This window comes from Epinephelus fuscoguttatus, linkage group LG17 (genome assembly GCF_011397635.1).
Source record: "Epinephelus fuscoguttatus linkage group LG17, E.fuscoguttatus.final_Chr_v1".
Classification (NCBI taxonomy): domain Eukaryota; kingdom Metazoa; phylum Chordata; class Actinopteri; order Perciformes; family Serranidae; genus Epinephelus; species Epinephelus fuscoguttatus.
In genome coordinates this window covers 13,247,196-13,269,438 of record NC_064768.1, presented here as the reverse complement: position 1 = coordinate 13,269,438, position 22,243 = coordinate 13,247,196, and the positions used below count along the sequence as shown (strand labels likewise).

General features: G+C 43.4%; 1 protein-coding gene across 21 annotated transcripts in view; it reads left to right on the top strand.

The window, feature by feature from the left end:
* Window positions 1-22,243, top strand: part of macf1a (microtubule actin crosslinking factor 1a) — a 269,747-nt gene that overhangs the window by 180,272 nt on the left and 67,232 nt on the right. For 20 of the 21 annotated variants that reach the window (XM_049602953.1, XM_049602956.1, XM_049602954.1 and 17 more), the window contains 27 exons: window positions 164-379; window positions 579-752; window positions 944-1,231; window positions 2,262-2,411; window positions 2,898-3,131; window positions 3,224-3,403; window positions 3,499-3,672; window positions 3,820-3,987; window positions 5,147-5,338; window positions 5,441-5,614; window positions 5,923-6,046; window positions 6,177-6,376; window positions 6,508-6,825; window positions 6,989-7,155; window positions 8,890-9,046; window positions 9,250-9,361; window positions 10,222-10,284; window positions 10,768-11,006; window positions 11,142-11,271; window positions 13,298-13,497; window positions 13,839-14,066; window positions 14,153-14,429; window positions 14,775-15,373; window positions 15,775-15,963; window positions 16,095-16,301; window positions 17,804-18,121; window positions 18,247-18,429. In XM_049602953.1, the coding sequence (XP_049458910.1) occupies window positions 164-379; window positions 579-752; window positions 944-1,231; window positions 2,262-2,411; window positions 2,898-3,131; window positions 3,224-3,403; window positions 3,499-3,672; window positions 3,820-3,987; window positions 5,147-5,338; window positions 5,441-5,614; window positions 5,923-6,046; window positions 6,177-6,376; window positions 6,508-6,825; window positions 6,989-7,155; window positions 8,890-9,046; window positions 9,250-9,361; window positions 10,222-10,284; window positions 10,768-11,006; window positions 11,142-11,271; window positions 13,298-13,497; window positions 13,839-14,066; window positions 14,153-14,429; window positions 14,775-15,373; window positions 15,775-15,963; window positions 16,095-16,301; window positions 17,804-18,121; window positions 18,247-18,429 (5,661 nt within the window). The remainder of the gene's footprint in view (window positions 1-163; window positions 380-578; window positions 753-943; window positions 1,232-2,261; window positions 2,412-2,897; window positions 3,132-3,223; window positions 3,404-3,498; window positions 3,673-3,819; window positions 3,988-5,146; window positions 5,339-5,440; window positions 5,615-5,922; window positions 6,047-6,176; window positions 6,377-6,507; window positions 6,826-6,988; window positions 7,156-8,889; window positions 9,047-9,249; window positions 9,362-10,221; window positions 10,285-10,767; window positions 11,007-11,141; window positions 11,272-13,297; window positions 13,498-13,838; window positions 14,067-14,152; window positions 14,430-14,774; window positions 15,374-15,774; window positions 15,964-16,094; window positions 16,302-17,803; window positions 18,122-18,246; window positions 18,430-22,243) is intronic. The other variant, XM_049602952.1, reaches the window with a different exon arrangement.

Below are 22,243 nucleotides of genomic sequence, written 5' to 3'. Positions count from 1 at the left end.
AGCCCACTTCAGTGTACCATTTTTGACTCTTGAATTATTTTTGCAGTTGCAGTTGTGCATTTGTTTCCCAGTGTGAGGGGGAAAAAAAGCAGATTTAAAGATTAGTTTCATACCAAACGGCATCAAGAAAACTTTTGTTTTGTTTTCCTAATCTGTCTCTCAGACTCTGGACCTTGAATTGCGTGACTTGGAGCCTGCGATCAACAAGGAAGTGAAGGCCGCTGAGGAGCTGTTGAAGCCCCAACCCAAAGATGTTCCCCCTCAGCTCCTATTGGCCCTAGAAAAGGACGGGCGGAGCTTGGCTCGAGGGTATGAGGCCGCCAGGGCACTTTCTGAGGGCATTCTGCAAAGTCTACGAGACCACAGGGACTCCTATAAGGTAAAAGAAGTAGTCTAGAAAAAAACAAGAAGCAATGTTTATTAGATGTTAATTTATTATAGGGCCAACTTGGAACCCTCATTCTCATTAGAGTGACTAGCAGAGATTTTTTCGATCGATTATCCTATTTGGGTGGAGACAATTCTTTTGTATCCTCTGTGATGATGTCTGATTTGAATCACTCTGACATTTCCCTCAGGACGCGTTAACAGCTGAGCTGAAATCACTGGGAGGACAAGTGGAACGTCTGCTCTCTTGGTTGAGGGAGACAGAGGCTCAGATGAACGGAGGAATGGCGGGGATGGAAAAAATGGAGACAGCAGAAAAAGATGACAGTCATAATCAGCTCACACAGCAGCTGAATCTCTGCAAGGCAAGTTGTCCAAACTGAAGAAAACAGTTTTAATATTGCTCCTTTTAGTAATTCTGTGCTTTAAATCAGAGCTCCATGAGTTGATATATTGTTGGGATTTGTTGCCTCACAGACTGTATCCATCTCACTGCACTACCTTTAGAGCTATAGAATAATATCTCATGTAGCCTTTTCTCTCTTGTTTCTTTAAGGAGCTCCAATCCTCTTTGATGGCTCGCTCTAATGAGGTCAACAACACAGCCTTTGACATTCAGGTGTTTATCTCGGAGCGAGCTCAGGACCTGGCCCCTGAACAGAGCAGGCAGCTTCTGGGGCAGCTCCAGCAGCTCCAGAGGGCCTTTCACCTCGCGTCGGGCCAAGCCCAGGCCTGGGCCGATGCCCTCTCAGCCCAAAGAGAGCGAGAGGAGGAGTGGCAACGCAGGGAGAGAGTGAAAGAAGAGGAGAAGGACAAAGAGAGGCAGAGTGCAAGGGAGAGAGAGGTTTGGAAAAAGAGAATGTTGAGTGGGATTGATTTGAAATGCTGCGTTATTTCTCACCAATACATGTTAAATGCAACTAGGTTTTATATACTGTATTTCACTGCTTTATTCAGCATGCTGTAAACTACTGCCATTCTTTCTTCCACAAGATCATAGTACTGCTCTGATAAGCACTTACATCACACACTCAAACCCATTTAAGACTAGAAACTGGAATAGCTTGATTGAAACACACTATTCTCCATCACAGGTTAACTTGTAGTGCCATTATTCACCACCTCACCATCTTATTTTCATCATTTCATAGCTTGATATCAACTCACTGCTGCTTTCAATGCAAAAGCTTTGCCACTTGACATGAACAGTATCACCACCCTCACTCCTACTACACAGGCTTTTTATGCAAGCGTGTTTGCTACTCTGCATGTCTCAGTAACGTGTGTATTATTAACCTGTTTGCCTTGCTGTTCCAGATTGCCTCTGAAGGAAATCGCTTGTGTCACGGCGGTAAAGGCTAGAGATTTGATAGCAGAAAAGCCTCGCTGGCTACAACGCTTAGCTGTTTTTCCTCTTCTCTCACCTGAGTACAGCAGAGAAGGAGGAAAAACAGCAAATAAACATATTTGTTTGATTTCTCTCTGTATTGTTTGTTGCTTGATCGACATGTTGATGTGAAGATACTATATGTATGTCTGCCATGTATGCGTGTGTGTGTGTGTGTGTGTGTGTGTGTGTGTGTGTGTGTGTGTGTGTGTGTGTGTGTGTGTGTGTGTGTGTGTGTGTGTGTGTGTGTGAACTCTGGATACAACCTGCTCAAAGCTTGGCAAAGTGTGCACTCCTCAAGAATTCTGTTTAGAAGCAAATGTGTGCTTAGTGTCAAAACTGGTGGTTAGAGAAAAAAAATGCAATGTTTCCTGTCACTTGATCCAGTTAAATTGTTTGTGATGGACTCAAGTCAGTTTCAGTTTTTCTCACATTGTATCTCTTTTGGTTCTGTTTTCTTCCCTCTCTGCTCATTCATTTCTCGCAGATGGTTCAACAGCAGAAAGCCGAATGCTCTCAGAAACTAGAAGGCCTTACCATGTGGTTGGCTGGAGCTGCCAGCTTGCTGGCCAGTCAGAAAGGTGGAGCAGAGTCAGGTGATGTGAACGTCTTGCAAGAGAAGCAGAAAAGACTAAAGGTATGAAACTTTCATCTACCTCATCTAGAATCTAAAGGCCACATGAACTGAATAATAAAAACACCCAGATTAATCTCTTTTGCATGTTTATATGTACACGTACATCACTATTATCACTATCGTTCTGTTTATAATGTAATATCGACATTTTAACTCACTGTATTTATTTGCCTGAAGCCTTGTTCATCCTCTCTGTCTCAAGCCCACCTATAGGGCTTTTCCATTGCCGTTTCTTGTAGCACCAAATCAAACCGCGTTACCATTGCCATTTTTTGTGTTGTTGTGCCAAGCCATGCCCAAGATTCTCAGGATTTGGCTCAAAAGCGAACCCATCCACCTCCAAGTGCGACCACAGCCAACCCATAACAAGCCCCTTCTCCCCCTTAAACAGCGTGCGTTCTGAGGCTAGCTCAAGTCTGTCTGTGCAGAAGAGCACAGAGAAAGATAGAAGTTCTTTGACTAAATCAATTTTCTTTGGCTCTCCAGGAAGCACAGAAGGACCTCCAGACCAAAGAACAGGGCATCACTGAGGCCATCCGCTCTGCAGAGGAGCTCCTGGCAGAGCGAGGAGAAAGTCTAAGCCCAGAAGAGAGGCAGAACCTCCAGGAGGCGCTAACAAGAATGAAGGAACAGTACAGTGCCCTTAAACAGTCAGCAAACACGTCACTGTCGGAGCTGGACACAGCCATCAACACCACTCTACAGCAGAACACACAAAGGGTAACAAGATGAGTCGTTACAGATAAACATATAGAACAAAAGCTACTTGTAGCTTTTTTGTGTTAATCCTCTTTTCCTCTCCTTTCCTACAGGCGAAGGCTGAGGAGGAGCTCCAGGAGACCCAAGGCCAGATAGACTCTCTGCTGAATGAATTGTCCTCCCTTAACCAACCAGGTGCAAGAGGAGATAGATCTGGATTGGCCAAAGATTTTACTGATACACCGTTCTCACAGCCAGAGGGTGCTGTGATTACACACACAGAGAACCTGCAGGTTTGACTCTCTACTCTCTAAATGTAGCACATTTTGAGTTAAACATTTTGTAACATTACCAAATTATGACCCATAATGTCTGACCTCTCTCCCAGGCGGAGCTTCAGCAGCTCCAGGCTCAACAGGCACAGCTTCTCCAGATCACGCAGTCAACTCGCTCCCTTCTGGACCAACCAGACTCCACCGTTCCTCCTGAAGAGAAACAGCGTCTCAGGGCCGCCCTGGATCAGCTGCAGGCTCAGCACCAGGACAGACTGCAGAGCTGCCAGGTATCAAAATAAATACTGATGTGCATGTCTCTTGATATGTGATATGTGGACCTTCATCTCATTGCAAATTGATGGGGATACAGTAATGATATTTCAATTTTTTTGTTATAGTTAATTAACTGTTACTGCTGTAACTGTTTCCTCTAGGATCGTCTGAGGAAGTCTGAGGCTCTGAAGGATGAGCTGACGAAGTTCCACCAAGAACATGGAAGTTTAGGTGCCTGGTTAGAACAAAGTGAACAGGAGCTCCGTTCTCTAGGGGAAGGAGAAACTGATGCACAAGGACTGAAGAACAGGCTGGAGGAGCACAGAAAGGTGCACATACACACCTAAATGACATAATGCAAATTCCTCTATGTCTTGTTTTTTGTTATTTATTCACTTTTTTGATATTAAAATGTGGAGCTCCTCATGGAACTGCATGATAACTTACTCACAAACTCAGACAATCACAAATGTGAGTTGAGTTCCATTTAACATGCTGCAGATTCTCCACAAGAGGGAGCTGTTGAGTCACACAAGACCCAATTTTACACACTTTATGATACCTACAGGGAGATATGAGCAGCAGTACTTTAAACCAGCAGATAGCAGCATGTCGAGGCATTCACAATTTGGTTGGAACCTTTTCACCCCTCACTGGAGAAACTAGGAGCACACTCCTGGAGCACTGTCAGTCCCCATAGACCCCCATGTTAAAATGCACAGCAACTCCACACTATTGTTCAAATATGGTAACCTCAGGTCACTTCTGTCTTTAAAAAATCAGTGATGATGGCCAAAATGCCAAACTCAAAGCTTTAAAACCGGAGTCCACAGACCAATTGGTGATGTCACGGTGACTATGTCCTGTATTTTTAGTCTATGGTCTACACTAGCAGGTTCAAACTGCTGCTGTTACCTTGCTTGCCTGTAGATGGGGCAGATTGCTCTGTAACAGCAGGTCTGAACGTGCTGGCACTGCGGCTCTGCAGTTGGATAATAATGGCTGTGTCTGGTTTCAGGTGCTTTGAAGTGAAGTGATTTTGCAGAGAAATGTCACTCACTGCATCTGGGCCCAGTGCAGCTGAGTAAAAACACATACTGCCCAACTATGCTTTTTTTGACCTTTAATTATCCACGGAAGACTGAGTTTCCACTCTCAGTTTCCATCCATCCATGCACCCTAACATGCCCTGATTTACACTCACACAATCACACGACGAGTACGACAATCACACATTCTCATCTGGGAGCCCCTGAGAAACTCCACTGAAGCAGTTCAGGATAATTTTGTTATTGTTAAAAGTCCCTTGATATCACATTTGCAGTATTTCATATCCTTTCCCATCCATTCTGGAAATTTGAACTATAGACCTGCTGGTCCTGATCATGCTTTCCATTTACGTCTTTATGAACATTAAATTTTTCCGATAAACAATGTATCTGCATGAATTTGTCTCCAAGTGACCTGTGAACATGTCTGTATTTCCAGCTTGCTGAGGACATCATTTGCCACAAGGCGGACCTGCGATTTGTCTCCATTTCTGGTCAGAAAGTTCTGGACTCTGTTCAAGGAGCTCTGGAGCAAGTTGGTGATTCAGACCCAGCTCTGGAGAGCACCAAGCAGCTGGTAACTGACAAGCTGCAGGATGCTAACCACAGATACACAACCCTACACACCAAGGTGAGGCAGTACTAGAAACTGTTATATATTGCGCTCAATGAAATTGTTCTGAGACCTTATCTTGAATTTACACATTCATTGAAATTTTGTTGGCATGTGCAGTCAACCGATTTGGGCGGCCGTTTATCCAGCCTGTTGGAGAGGTACCAGCAGTACCAGGATGAGGTCGTCTCCGTCCACTCTTGGCTCAGCACTCAGGAACAGAACCAAAGCATAGCCAAGCCCAGTGGGGAGACAGACCCGCAGAACCTCCAGAACACATTACGACAAGTACAGGTGAGGCACGAATTACAAATATCAACATAAACAAAATAGAGTGAGGGAGAAGGCAGAAAAAGAGTGCAGAGCATTTTTTTTTAGAGTTTGGAAAAATGTTGCTCATGATCTGGGCTTGTCAACAGTCATCTTTCCCAACCACTAAATTATGTTGAGTACTGACCAAAAATTAAAATTCATTCATAAAATCAACATCTGGGAAAAAAATACTAAAATGGAAAGTATGGGAACTTTGTCTTGGATTTCAAATTCCTTCTCAGCTATAGAAATGATTTAATTTTGACTGTAAGTGTGCCCTCTGTCCTCAGCTGCTGCAGGACGAGCTGGCTGAACGCTCGGTGCAGCTGGAGAAGGTGAAGAGAGCAGGAAGAGATCTGGTCAGCACGGACGAGTCCCCTTCCTTGAAAGCTGTCGATATCCTATGTGCCGCAGGTAACTTAACTCAATCTGTCCCACATAGTCTCAATCACAGATGTCAGTAAATCTTTATAAATGGATGTAAAAAAAAACATGAGTGAATTAAAAAGGTGATGTTTTTATTTTGCCCTCTCCTGCTGTTCAGATGGTTTAGAGAAGAGGTTTGGCTCCCTCTCTGCATCTGTGTCAGAACGGGCTGAGCAGCTGCAGACAGCTGTGGCCCAGTCGGTCAGCGTCCAGGAGGGCCTGAAGGGTCTGCTGAGCTGGCTGGACAAACTGGCTCTGAGTCCTGGACCAGTTGAGCCCACCGCGCACGCTGTACAAGATGCCTTGACACAAAACCAGGTAGGGGTAAACCCAGAGGAAACTCCTCAGTGCAGAGACTGATGTCACATATTTGATGATCACATCCATGAATCAAAATGTTGCTGATTCTCAAGTTTTTTCCAACATAGCATCCCATTATGTTTCCCCAGAAACTTCGCCAGGAGCTGCTGTCCAGGCAGGGCAGCGTGGAAGCAACGCGAGACTCTGTTTCCAAACTCCTTCAGAGCTCTGACGCCTCCACGGCCTCGGGCCTCCAGGGCGCTTTAGATGAACTGACGCAACGCTATGCTGCAGCACAGACTAGCCAGGCCGAGAGGGAGGCTGAGCTCAAAGGGCTGCTGCCCAGGCTGGAGAGCTATGAGCGGCTGGGGACTGACCTCCAGGTCTTCACCCAGAGCAGACTGAAGGCTCTGAGCCCAGCGGGCCAGCCAGACCGCAGCGTTGATGACTACAGGCAGACCATTGAGGTCAGCAGGGGTGTCAAATTGTCATAAATAGGTCATCTGCTGTATGGTCTCATTTGAGTTACATGATTTCAAGGTTTTAAGACCTCTAGAGCCTCTGAGGCGTCAATGGATTAGTTATACTGTCAGACTATTCAACACTTCTGTCCTGTGCGTCTTTTCTCAGGAGGTCAGGTCGGAGCTGGAGCAGGAGGCTGGCCAGCTGAAATCCTTCTGTAACCTCAGCACCGAGCTCAGCCAATCAAAAGCTTTCAGTAACACTCAAAGCCTATTGGATAATGTCAAAGGAGTGTCTGATGAGTTCACCCAACTGGAAGCCAGTGTCAGTGAAAGGTAAAAATGTTTGCAGATAACATGTGAGAAGTGCCTTTTTGAATTTATGCAGCCATAAATGTGAAGGCGTAACAATCAGTCTTCAATATTTATGGCTTTGCTGAGGATGTTTTTGTCCTGGTGAACAGCAAAACATAATTGCAAATCAGTGTTCAGGTCTTTGACATGTTTGCTTCAGTAGGAAATATTTGTACCTATTAAGGGAACATATAAAACTAGGAGTGATATTAAACGAAATATTTGAACAGCCGAAATCTTATAAAATCCTTATTTATAATTTCCACAATGTACCATAAATGACACAAGGGGGTACCAAATACAAAGCTGTGCAGAATCATTCAGCTTTATAGTTTTTGATGTTGAAATATGACTTTGTACGACAACAAATCAGATAACCTCTACAGACAGAAGGAGTCAAACTTGAAAATTAAGATTAATTAGATATGATAGGCCTACTTATATATAAAAACACTGTGACAGGCTCTGCAGAACAGACTATGCCGCTGGCATCTCCAAAATTTGTTTTCTAAATTTGTAGCCTTCACGGAGCTCCAGTTGCTATGCCTACCCTGTCTGACGTCGTTGCAGCCACACTTGAAGCCTGTCAGAAGGGGGGCTGGTAGGATTTATAAATACTGTACCATCAGTCCGGTGCAGAATTATTGGATTATACTTGAGTTTGGTCAGGCTGTCACATAAAAACCAACCAATTTAGACATAGTTTTATATGTCGTGATCAGCTGTTAAGATATAAAGAATGTAATCACTCATCTACAGTCTAAAACATGGGTGTCAGTAGGTTGACACACAGTACACGATGTTGGGGATTATTTGCATGATGTTTCTCAGCAGTTGGTTACTGTACAGTGTGTTTGTGTGTGTGTCTTCTGTATCTGTGCGGCCAGTGTGAGCTGATGAGCAGGCCTGGGTGCTAATATAAGCAGAGTGGACATGGCTCATTGTCCGTCCTATAAACGGCCTACTCAGATGACTCCCAGCCTCGAATCCCAAGGGGGGAGAAAATAGCAGCATGATAATGATACTGGTCCATGCCAGCCGACTTCTCAGAGCTGTTTTGTCTATGGGCAGTCAGCACTTTTCCAGGCATAGCTTGACACAGATTTCATACAACGAGAGGGAGATCAAGGCTGCGTTAATATTGGCCAGTGTGGACTTTGAATTCCCCCTGTCAAATAATGCTTTGCATATTCTTTTTATTTAATGTAATATGAAACAGTTTGGGGGAGATAATCTGTCAAAATGGGGTTATATGAAATACTTACCTATAGTGAGTGTATTTCATACAGTAGATGGCAGTCAGCTAAGCAATGTACTGCTTTGAGTATGGGCAGCAGCAAAACATATTTAAGCCACCCTGAAAAAGGCCCACCTTAACAAAGTCTACATCAGTTTAATTGCTGAAATACATTTTGCTGCTGCCCTTGTCCACAGCAGTTCATAGCTTAGCTTCTGTGTCGGTACTCCTGCCTGCTTCTCCAAACTGGGAGTGTACTGACTGACATCTAATGTAGGTTATACACTGTGGATATGACTATGGATAAGTATCTCATACAACCCCACTTCAGAAGATCTAAAGTGTCCTTTTAGTATAAATCTTTGTTCCTCCTTTATGCATCTCTTCTTCACCCTCTCTAGCATTGCTCTGTGTGCTCTGTTGCTGTTCTTTCATACCATCCTCTTCCTCCCCCGTCTTCCTCTGTTTCCCAATCACAGGTTTGCTGCCATCCAGGCCTGTGAGCAGCAGCTGGTCCAGTTCCGTGGCCTCTCTGGCTCCCTCCTCAGGTGGCTTCAGACGGCACAGGACCAGCTGCCGTCCAAGGAGGCCAGCCTCAACACAGAAGGCCTGCAGAGGAGAGTCCAGCAGCTCAAGGTGTGTGTGCATGTGTGTGTGTGTGTGTGTGTCTGTAATAATTTATACACAAATATGAATCAAAGTCCCTGCATCCACTGTTTGTTTGTTTTAGTTTTTTTACATAAATATGAAGAAAACAAGGGAATGTGCTGTCTGAATCATGCGACTATATCATGAGCTCTTAAAGTTCAGTGACTCAGCAAAATGCATTTTGCCTGCAGGACCTGCTGAATGACTGGGAGTCACAGGGATCAAGAGTTCAGGAGCTGAACAAGACAGGCTCAGAGCTGGAGTCCATCATCATTGATATCACCGCTCCTCAGACCAAAACTGGTAAGAACAAGGATGGAAACGCTACCAAACACATCCATTCTCTCACTCCTTCCTCGGTTTAAATGACTTACTGTCCTCATGAGAGCATTTTTGCAAGCGATTTAGGTGGGAGCCACAGATGCTGTAGGTGGAAGGAAATAAAATCACCAAGGATTTTATATAATTATTTGACCTTAGAAGACACAAAACTGAAAAATAAACACAGGGGAGCAGGAGAGAGGGCAGTACAGGGCACTTTATAATCATTTCTGTTAAGGTAATTTGTTCTTGGTTCAGCCAGTCTGTGATGACAGGTTTAAGCAAAGAAATGTGGATGTGCTTCAGAAATGTTTTGAAATTGTTCAGGAGTCAATAATGGGGGAGACTAGAGACTAGATTAGTAATTGTTATGTAAATAATTTCATGGTTGAAACTGCTTGTGTTTTTTTTTGTGGACGGTGGAAGGACATATCAATAATGACAAAAGTAACATTTTAGGGAGGCAAAAAAATGTGTTTCTGATTGAATCAGAGAGCAGACCACAGCAAATGTGGATAGCATGGATTAAAATTTTAGATATTACATAAAATGATGTATGAGTGTTTCTTTTTGACGTGTCCATTACACCTCTGTGTTGTGTAAAGACAAAGGGTATCCTCCATGCCTTTCTCACTGTTGTCGTCTGTGGCTTTTGTGCAGCGTCCTCCTCTGAAGTATTTGTGAGGCTCCCTGGTGCTGTAGAGAGTTTTTTGTCCGGATTTTATTTGTGTCCACGTTTTTGAACATGTCGGTAAATCACAGGTCCTGTTTTGTGCGTGACCATGCTTGCATCATTGTGTTGTAGTGCCACTGTCTCAGTCAGGTGTGTGTCTTTCTCCCAGGTGCTCCTCAAATCAATGGCTCAGCAGGTCCCAGCAGTGTCAATGGCATTCACACCTGTAAAGGTGAGCTTTCTCTCTCTCTCTCTCTCTCTCCCTATGGCTCTAGCTCTCCCTCTCTCTTTTAATTTATTAGGATACATTTTAACACTAATTGCATTGTATGGAAACCTATTTCTGTCAGTGTGATGACCAAAAAAGATCCTGATAGGAATGAGAGATCACTGCACCGTTTTCTGTTTAACTGTTTCCAGTGTCCTGTCTCCTGTCAGCTGTCTGTATGCTTAACATCTGTCAGTTGCAAATATGTTTAGTTAAAAAGACACATTACCACATCAGGATCGCCCTTTATTTAGACTGTCCTCATCAACCTGAACTACACTCCTGTTTGCTAACAACAACTGTATTCCCTGTTAGCCTACTTTACTAGATATAAATCTGTTTATTTTATTTACTTTTCTATTTTTTATTTTCTCTATCTGCCCTGCTGATAATCACTCCTCCAATTTGCTGTAGGCTATAAGCGACTTTCTCTTATTGTGCCCTCAGACTTGACAGAGCTCCAGGTAGCTGTATCCGATGTGAACGGTCGATACGACACGCTGGGCGGGGAGCTGAAGGAGCGTCTCGGTCGGCAGAAGGCCTCACTGGAGCTGAGGCAGAAGGCCAGGCAGGGCACCGATGAGCTCAAGAGCTGGCTGACAGACAGAGAGCACAGCCTGAAACAGGGACAGACCGCCTCGCCCTCCAAACCTGAGGTGGTACGCGCCCAGGCCCAGGAGAACAAGGTAAAGAACTGAAAGAAGAAAGGGCATGATGGCCTTTGCTCTCTTTTAACACTGTTTTGTTCCTGTTTGTTTTGCTGGTATTTTTAAGTTTCTGCATTAAGCCTCTGTCATGGTCTTCCTCCCTCTCTCCTTTAGGCTCTGCTTTCAGAGCTGGCTGAGCACTCTGGGAAGGTTGAGGAGCTGAAGAGCACATTGAGAAAACTGATTGCTGACAATCCTGATTCTCCCGAGGCAGACACCTGGAGACAACAGCTGCAAGAGATAGGTAGGTGCTGCAGATGACAAAAATACATGAGGGCATATGACAAGATGACGGGACAGCCATTTTACATAAACTAGATAGATCAGAGCTCTGCCTCAACTACTGCAGATGCCCAAAGGGAAAGACCAAAGAACAATGTAACAATGTAACAGCTACTGGATATACTGTACTGCAGCTGGCTATAGAAATACTGTGCAGGTTCCTATAGCACAGAGTACAGGGAGTCCATAGTTTGTTGTAGTAAGCTAGCCTAGGCCTTGCATGCATGTTAGTGCATGCGTGTAGCCCACTGACTAGCCCACGGCCGCCACTCTGCACCGTGCTTATTCTGCAAGCAGTTACCGCTACAGATATCAGGATGGCGTCATTGCATAGGCATAGCACCCACCCTCCAGTTCCCAGCTGGTTAACATTCAACAGTTACCTCTGTGAAGTGCTGTTTATGGAGTTAGCACCATGAGCTACTACCCATTTGCTCAGCCACCTCTGTGTAAAGAACAGTGTCCAGTGTCCATTTGTACGCTCTGAATTTTACATAGAGCCTCTTTAAGACTACAATATGAACAATATGTAAAACACTGGAAAGAATGGACTGTACTGTATGTGCCTAAAAGATGTAACCTGGGTATGCTTACTTGATACCTTTAAGGTATTGAATGAAATCACCCAGTACCAAGTTGTATCAAAACTTCTCCAGTCAAAGGATATCTGCATCTGATCCTTTTTGTACAAATGACTTTGTATGGTATGCTCATAGCCAATCACCACAAGGGTACTTTGATATAATGCAATGTGTGATTGGCCCACTATGGCAACCCACACACTCTGTGGTGTGATGAGTCAGGTGCATTATATTTGACAGAGTTGGCAGTTCGTTGCACTGAGATGCCATCAAAATGTTCAAAAGAATGGCTACTCTACACACTCGTGGCATTTTACTGACAGAATGCTTCACTTCTAATGATGGGTTTTAAATGAAGTACTCAGCCCTACAGTATATGACATTGAAGGGCACATCTTATTTTGCTCATGTCATCCCTCTCATTTTGCTTAAAAAAATCAAGTTCCAAAAGAAAGGGGTGTTAAGATAAGATAAACTTTAATGTCCTAAAGGAAATTTGTCCTGGGCAAAAGTGCCAAAACGGCTACATGACATTTAATACATGACAACAGATCACCACAGGACAACACTGTACAGTGCACAGCATGAAATCCCATGACATGGACACAAAACTTCAGGCGAAATATTACATAAAAATATGTGATCTTGAGACCACTAAACCTACCACTTAAATTAACTTAGATTAACCTTCTCTTCAGCTCAGTGAGATGCTACTGCGTTTTGTTAGTGTTAAGAATGAAGTGTTGTTCATAACTAGAAAAGGAAACCAGATTAGGCATTTCTACTGTGGTGTGTTTTTCAAGAACTGTGTAAAGGAAGGTGGAACAGTGCTTCAGAATTTGTAATAATTTTTCTAAGAGATGGCGAGAAACTGAGGAATCAATACTATCCAGGGAGAGAGTGGGAAGTGTTCCTGTCAAAGCTATTTGTTCGCTCTCATACTTGATATTTTTACCAGGGCTGAGACAGAAATATTTAAGGTGAAATCCAAGAAGGGGGCCTTTATATATTTCATATTTCATAATGCCTTTTCAAAGCCATGTGGACTGAATACACACACACACACTCAGATGGATGCCCAGAACATGAGTCAGAGAAGAAGAAGGGGACAGAAGAAGTAGGAGGAGAGACAAAAGAAGAAAATGTCTAATTGTTTTGTCAGTTTTCTTCACATTGAGTTAGGTTTGGTTTCATCAGCATCACTGATATGATTTCTGATTACACTAATTTTTACACTGTACTGTAATCGGACTTTCATGTTGTACAACTTAATCATAAAAGGAAGGAAACCAGACAGAAAACGTGTAACAATGAATATGCTATTTGACAACCTGCCCCTGAAATATATAAACACATCCATCAACATTCTGCATCTCTCACTTCTGTCTTGATTGGTTAATTCCCCAGACTCCCGCTGGCAGACAGCCAATCAGACGGCAGCCCAGAGGCAGACTGAGCTGGAGACATGTGCCGATAGGCTGGGCAGCTTTGCCTCGGCGGCCAATCAGCTGGGCCCGTGGCTGAGGGAGAAGGAGCTGATGATGAGCGTGCTGGGACCGCTGAGCATCGACCCCAACATGCTCAACACACAGAAACAACAAGCACAGGTATGTAGAAGACAGAACCACAGAGATAACACCAAAAGGAACAGTTATAAATACACGCACTCACACAATAATGGTAATCGATACAGAAAATCCAGCATGAGTGGAAATACATTAAAGAAAACAGGGATGGGCAGAGATGTAATCTGAAAGGGTTAAAAAGGCATTTTTCATTTAATCTCAAATTTAGATTTTTCCCCAAGTTTTCCTCAGGCTTTCATTTGCTTTAAACACAGCTTCTTTCTTTTTTTTGTTCCCTTATGAGATTCTATTTTTCATGAAACCTGATATTTTAATTCCTGATCGCATCACTGAATAATGTCCTCTCTCTCGTCTTTATTAAGTTCATGCTGCGTGAGTTTGAGACCAGACGGCCACAGTTTGACCAGCTGACCCAGTCCGCTGAGGGAATCCTCTCCCAGACTGGTGACTCTGCTCAGGACCCTAAAGACCTGGCAGAGGTGCGATCTGAGCTGGCCTCCATCTCCCAGCAGTGGGAGGAGCTAACAAACCGACTGACTCAGAGGTCAAACCACATCGACCAGGCTCAAGGAACCAGCGAGCGGTACCAGGTACGTCTAGTCAGATTGGTGTATATGGTGTCATGTTACACTGTCACTATGATGGTATAATGTTGTTACCCTCCTCTCTTGCCCAGGCCTTGCTCAGAGAGCTCTCCTCCAGTGTTTCTGCTCTGGGTGAGAGATTAGATGGTCAGGCCTCGCTGAGCGCCCAGCCTGAAGCGTTGAAACGCCGCCTGCAGGAAACCGGAGAGATCCGCTCAGAACTGGAGAGACGGCGGACCGAGCTGGCCGAGGCTGAAAAGCTCTGCAAGGAGCTGAGCGCCATCGTGGCTGAACCCTACCTGAAGGAAGAGCTGAGTAAACGACTGGAGAGTGTCAGCGGGCCTCTAAAGAGTTTAGAGGAGCGTGCAGGTTTGTGGACTTTATGTGGTTGATAAAGCAAGTGTGCTTTCAGTGAGTCTAAATATGACTTCTGTAAGTGCCTGGTATGTTTCTACTTGACTTATTTATTGATAGTGATTTTCTACACAGAGATAATGGTCCACTTTGATGACTTAATCAGTTAAGTTTTGATGCAGTCGAACAATATTTCCTTTCAAACTTAATCCCCCTTTAGCCATAATGGGAGCATTGTTTTGGTTACAAAAAACACAAGTCAACAAATCCAATAAAATAAACAAAACAAAAAGTCCTTTTTGTTTGAAATTGTTTTTCAGTGTTTATGTTTGTAATCCCCTGTGCTTTTCTTTCCTCTAGCTGACGGTCTGTCTCAGCTCCAGGCCGCCCTGTCGTCCACCCAGCAGTTCCAGCAGATGTTTGAGGAGTTGCGCTCCTGGCTCGACAAGCAGGCAGATCCCAGAGAATCATCCATCGACTCACTGCCCTGTCAGCCGGAGGCCATCCGCTCCCTGCTGGCGCAGACGGACGACCTCCAGCGAGGGATCGCCAGTCAGCGGGGCTCCTACGAGCTGCTTCAAGCTGAGGGAGCATCGCTGCTCGCCAGTCTACCTGCAGGTGGAGATGAACGCACCGCCCTGCAGTCTCGCTTAGGGTCCTTGAAGCAGGACTGGGAGGGGCTGAACCAGAGGCTCTCAGATCGAGAAGGCAGACTGAAGACCACTTTGAGCAAAGCAGAAACCTACCAGCAGCACAAGGCTGAGCTGAAACCATGGATAGCAGAGTGCGAGGAAAAAGATGGAGAGATCCAGCCGTCACTGGACTCATCTGCCCTGGATGAAGCCTTGCAGAAGGCCCGAGGTTTATCGCTGGACCTCGAGAGACGACAACCTCTCCTTGAGGCCTTCAACACTGCCGCAGATCAGCTGCTGGAACAATGCTGCATTGGGGAGGAAGAGGTGCATAGTTTTACTGATTTTGATTTCTCTTAAGTGTGTTGTGTTTTGGTTGAATGGGAATAGATATACAGAACGTAGGCTACAGATAATGAGAGAAAAACGACTGCCAACATCCAGCGAGATTTTAAAAGTAAACAGTAACACATTGTTGAACACAGTTATGTTTTCTTTTTTTCCTTGACTTGAGCATTCAGGGGTGGATGGGCATTTTGAATTTGTTGGAACATTACAAAGTGGGTTCTAAACTTTTTACAGTCATGAAACCATGACGTTATGTAACAGTGCTTATGGCAACACAGGTTAATCCCAACATCCCAACTCAGTGTTGTTAGTGCTTTAAAAGTCATAAATTAAGTAAATGAAGAAACTAAACGGATGTAATGTAAACTCATTTTCTGTAGATACGAGATGAGAAGGCCCAGCTGAACCGCAGGGTGGATGGACTGGGCGAGAGGCTCCACAACCGCACTGCCCAGCTGGAGGAGCTTTCTGGCCGCCTGAAGGAGTTTGAGGAGGGCAGACAGGCAGCAGAGAGGAGGCTGGAGGCTGCCAAGCACCAGATTGAAGTTCAGGAGGCTCTGGGACCACAGGTACTGAAAAACATTGTTCATTGTCCTGATGTCACTTTTATTGTTCTATAAAACAGTGCAAAACAGAAGAAGACAATGTCATCATCAAGACTTAATTTAGGCTTTGGCATGTTTACTTCTCTCTCACTCAGGCATGTAGTGCCAAGAGCCTGGAGCGGCTGAGAAGCCAGCAGGAGAGTCTCAGGTCTCTGAATCCTCAGGTGGTGTACCTCAAAGACCTGGCACAGGGGCTGGTACAGGACGCACCCCAAGCACCAGGAGGCAGCACCGAGGGGGCACAGAGGCTTCAGGAGCAGGCCAGAGAGACAGAGAAGGAGTTTGAGGATGTGACTGACAAGGTAAGGAGCAGAGTCATAAACAGGAACAGAGAAGAAAGGGGAACTGTGTTTGTTGTTGTTGTAAATGCTCCAGGTTTAGATAATGATCACTGGGCAAATAAAATGTGCCTCAAACAATGACATCTGCAGACAATAATAGCATATAGTAAGATTTCTTTTCTTAACAGTAATCATTCTGTTAGGACACATGTTTATGTTTTAAGTTCCTGGATGTTCAGTTCAAGTTCTGACACATTGCACTGTGCATTGATGACAGGAAGTAGTGGTAGTTCTTTGTGGCTTAGTGTCAGCAGTCAACACTGTATTTAACTTTCCCAAATCTAATCAGAGATCGCCAATAAAAGCTAAGGGATGTCCAAAATATACATGACCCAGATATTAAAGCAGTGCAGTGAGTCCTCCGCCCAGCAGGTAGCTGTGGAAAAACAGCAGAACACAAGGAGAGCAGAGGGATGAAAGGAATCATAACAGTCATGAATTCATGTATCCTCAGCAAATGATGCCGTCTGCTGTGAAAAGAAGTTAAATTATTTATACCAAGGGTCACAGTGTGTGAGGGTGTAAGATCCAGTGTGTGTGAGGGTGTGTGGGTGCTTAGCAGACAAGTGTCAGTGAGCTGAGAGAGAGCAGAACAACTATAGCTGTCAGAAGAGTTTTGCTATTTGACTTACAGTCGTCATATATGGTCACTGTGGACATTCAGCACTTTATCACAGTTTGAAATGTAAACCGGAGCTTCAAGAATTCAGCACCCACACTGTTGCATCTATTTTCTGCAATCCAGCTTCCAAATATTCCATTTAAGGTTGCAGCTATCGCAGGATCTCTGACTGTATATAAAACCATTCAGCTGCACTGTTACTCACTGAGATGTTTAATTTCTTTTTTTAAATATTGATGTGATGTCATTGTTGGTAGGAAAAGAGTTGCTGTGCTGTTAGAGATGATGCAAATCAGCCTACTGTACTCTTAGATAATACTTCTACTGTCTCTTTCTTGCACCTCCACAGACAGAATCTATTTTTACTCGCTGTTGCATCATTTTCTGGTTTGGTTACATATTATTTTGTTCCAGTGATTTGTTCAGTTTTGACCTGGAAAATATTATCACAGAGGCTCCTCTGGTTTGATTAGGTAATCTTTTTGTGTCACAGACATGTTATCCTTGTCCTTTATCCACACTGAACTCCATTTTGTGACAAAATTGTGCAAAAAAATTCCAGTTGGAGTCCTAAAAGTCAACCTGTTTGTTCATAATTTCAGATTTAATACTGTATATTATGGTGTTGTTTGTGCTCAGAATCCTCTAAAAAGTCTTCATCTTCCACCTCACCATGTTGTCGTTTTAGTGTTTTTTCTTATTTTTTCTAATTGGGTCTGACACCTTGAATAAAAGGTTTTCTATGCCAGAAATACTGCAATGAGTAGAGATAGACATTAGTGTTGTATTTTTTTCTCCTAACACCTTGTGTCCACCTCTCCATGCTGTTTTACTCTATCAGATCGAGCAGTGTTGCTCCTCCCTGGAGTCCCGGCTGCAGGGCGTCGGCGAGGTCCAGTCTCACGTGCGCGATGTCTTCTCACGCATCGCCGACCTCGATGATGAACTGGACTCCCTCAGCCCCGTCGGACGTGATGCAGATTCCTTGGCCTCTCAGGCTGATGCCCTAAAGGGCTTCTTGTCCCGTCTGGCCAACCTCAGGTCAGAGCTGGAGGGTCACACAACAGAGTGCACCACCATGCTGCGGCGGGAAGGCTCCTCCCCTGACCTCCTGGCTCTCAGAAGAGAGACGGAGGCTCTGAGTCGCCAGGCTGGCAAGGTGAGGAACGATAAAGATGCTGATGATAATGGAAGGGTTGTTAAGTGCAGTTGTTAACTTTATTTGTGTGAATGTTAAACTGCTTTCATCCGGTCACGATTCCTTTTTTCCCCCCTGTTATGCAGCTGAGCGAGCGCGGCCAGGCCAGGTTGGACCAGATCGAGGACGCTGCTGAGAGGGTTCGGGAGTTCTACAGGCTAGTGGGTGAGCTGCAAGGCCTGCTGGGAAGAGCCGAAGATGGGCTGAATGCACAGGGTATGGTCGGCACAGAGGTGGAGATGATCAAACAGCAGCTGCAGGAGTTTAAGGTAGAGTGGACTTCTTTGTGCTGGTTATTAACATGGCTGTGATGTGAATGTGTGATGTGTGAAGCGGCAGTGTGTGAATGAAGTCCTGTGGAAAAGAATGGTTGCAGAGTCTGATTGAAAGCTGATTTGCAGAAGTTTCTTATATTCCTGATCTTGTCTTTTCTTCATTACTCCATTTGGTTTGCTTTTTCTTTGGCGTACTTGAGTAGTGTGTATGAGCACATGTGTATCGGTCATTGAGTTTGGTGGTCATAATGTATTCACATAACTTCATTGTGTGGGTAAAACATGAGAATCTAACTGATTCAGGGTGAGAAGGTTGTATGTGTTTGTGTCCACAGTCTCTTCCTTTCCCATAATGCCACTGAAACTAATTTGTACAGATAAACAAAAAGTCTTCAGTGTAACACGAGCTAAGGTTTAGGGCACAGCTCTGTGTGTGTGTGTGTGTGTGTGTGTGTGTTTTATGAATAGTGACATTCAATATTTGTAGAGCCTCTGAGGAGGTCTGTACCCATCCTTTCCCGCTTGCTCATACCTCTAGAGACCATGAGGCAATGGTGTGTGTGCGTGCGTGCGTGCATGTGTGTGTGAGAGAGAGTGAGAGAGAGTGAGAGAGAAAGACTCTCATAGTGTGTCAGGAATCAGAGATGGTGATTAGTTGAGTCACACAGCTCTTTGAAATGCCTGACACGCTGCTGGATAATGCAGCTTTTTTCCTTATAGAACGGAGCTGTTCACAGCATTTCCCACAAACTCTCTCTGCCTCTCTCTATCTCTCACTCTCTCTCTTACAAACACTTCATGATGTTCAGGCACTGCCCTTGTAGCATTTTGAACTTGTTAGCCTTGTCATCATAGTGATGGACATTGGTCTAATTTTGATACTGCAGCAAATCACAGGTTTCTATTTTTTCCCTCCCCTCTCTTGTGGCTAACAGCACTTGATACTGTAAAAGCATGGGAACTGCCTCTCTTTGTTGTTTTTGTTTTTGTATGAACCTCAAGCATTTAATTATTGTTGTAAAGAACAACATGATGTTTCCCAGCAGGAAAGTCCTTAGGGGTGGTCTGGTACAGTTTGCAGGACACAGAGAGTTCTTAAAAATGAAAAATAACACAACATAATAAGTGATAGTCATCTCAGACCACCACAACCAATTAAAATTTTCTTGATTTAGATGCGACAAAACAGTCATCATCCTGCATTAGAAATTTGCAGAATGTTGCCTTAACAATTTGCAAGAGGATCCAGATGAAAGATTAATGAAAAGGAATTTATAAAATGAAGGGTTTCATAAGAGAAGCAACACTTGCAGCATGTTTAGAGGGGATGTATGATTTAAGGTGTTTAAAATTGTCAGTTCTCTTTGTTATACATGAATCTGTGGGTACGCTTTAAGTAATGAATTGTTTAGTCTTTAAAATGGCAGAAAATAGTGAGAAATAACAACCACAATTTCCCAGAGCCCAATGTTACGTCTTTGAATTGGTTGTCTTATCCAAACAAGAGTCCACAACCCAAACATTTTTGATTCACAAAGAAGGAAAAAAGCTGCAAGTGCTTTCCATTTGTGAAGCTGGATTGCCCAAGTGTTTGTCATTGTTTATAAGTAGCCTAATTACTCAAATGATTATCAAAACTGTTGTAGATTAATTTTCATTTAGGATATAGAGTTGTCCTCTTATTTACAGGGTTCATACAAGGTGCTTGAGATGCTTAAAGTACTTGAATTTGGGACTCAGAGCATACTTACAAAAAAATTGAGATTAAAACAAAATGATAATTTTTTTATTAAAACATATTAGGAAATTATTTAAAACAACAAAGCTGAGAACAGCCATGTTTGCAATTATTTCCTAATGATATATGAGCAGTAAGAGTTCAGAGCGCCAATGGATTGGAAAACACCTTTAAATAGTTGCCGCCATGATGTTTGGCTAGCCTGCAAAGCACTCACACAGCAGTAACGGCAGCCAGAAGCAACTTGTGAGCATGTCCATTCTACAGTTGTGGCAGAAAATATGCAGCAGTGTGTGTCTGACTGTGGATGGAGGAGCTGAATGTATTTATGGTGTTTGTTAGTAGCAGTGGTAGCTGTTAGCAGCTAGCCCCGCTTGTTTTTCCGCTGAACCACAACAGAGCAAGCAGCCATCGTATTTTATATCTAATCCATTGAGCTCAACTCACAACTTCAAATAGTTTTTTTAGTCCAAACAACAGCCCACAACCCAACCCAAACTATTTCAGTTTACAAAGAAGAAGAAGAGAAAAAAAAGCAGTAAATCATTCCCATCTGAAAGCTGGATTCCACAAATTTTTCTCATTTTTTTTGAAGAAATTAAACAATCATCAAAATTATTGGTGCATTTTCATATAGGGTAAAGAGTTGTCCTCTCTTTAAAATAGCAAAGTGGACAAAAGCACTTCTATGGCTCCAACACAAGATAGTCAATGTTTACTAAGTCATTTGATCATAATGAGAATGTGTTTATAACTGGATGTATTCTGAGAGGGGAATGAAGGAAAAAAGAGCAAACATGCTTCACATAAATAATGTCTTTCTAGTTTATTGTTTACTTCTTGTGTTATTTTAGCATTAAGACCTAAGCGACTGCAGTTTGTTTCTGCATTTAAAGATAAATCCCCTTTTACTGTCTCAAAGTGCATTGGAGCTGACCTCAGGAATGCGCTTGGCTGGCACCTCCATTGTGTTTTATTGCGTTACTCCGCCACTCGTTTTATAGTTACAGACTTCTCTTTCAGTCTAACTACTGTCATTAAGGAGCACATTTTTCTTGCCATGATGTAATATCCTGTCCACTTTAGAGAGCTATGCAAGTATGTGAGAACTCAGAAGAGGTATGCACGAATCCCTGTGCACACCAGAAGGCTGTGGTTTTATTTTTTGAAAGTGATTGATGATTCATGCGATATGAGCACTAATCATTTTCATGCATTTGAAAAATTTAGTAGGACTCCTGCTCGTTCTCTGGAGAGTTATCGGCTCCACTGTTGTTAAGACGTGTGGGTGGATCAAAGAACATTTTTTTTTTCTGTCTCATGAGACATTTCTGCTTTTTCATTCCTACTCTCTCCTCTTTTTTTCTCTGGCTTAATTTGATTATTTGGATATTTAGTGAAACATCTTAATTACATCTCTGTCTTGACCTACTAACCTCTCTACATCTGCATGTTTCATCCTCAATCCACGTTTCTGTTCCTGGGTCTCTCTTTCTCTCTGCCTCCTCTCCCCTCTCACCCGTCTCTTAATGAGAGCAAGCCGTGTAAATGTGTGGCAGAGAACAAACAGACAGAGGAGATAAAGAGGTGTTGAGAGAAGGAGAGAGGGGTGAAGGGAGAGAGAGAGAGAGAGAGAGAGAGAGAGAGAGATTCAGAGAGATAGAGAGCTGTGAAAAGCTAAATAGGCTACACTTGAAAAAGCGAGCTGGATCAGACAAAGACTGTGAAGCTGTTACATGTATTTTGTCTGGTGAACAGTTAGATGAATCATGTCAGTGAGGAGATTTACAGGTGCACAAACAATAAGCTTTCAGAAATATTTCAATCAAAACGTTTACATGATTCAAAGAGAAGATTGGTGTTTTTTCTTTCCTGATATAACTCATTTTATATAGAAGACATATAGGCACTCTTTAAGGACCAGCTTTTATTGCTGCATTGAATTTAAAACAATTAGCATTTTGGACAAAAATCTCTGGCATCTTAATAAATGTTTTGAACAATATTTAATGTTTTAGTGGAACTTTAGTGGATTAAGACAGATAAATACCAACTGAAAATACTATTGTA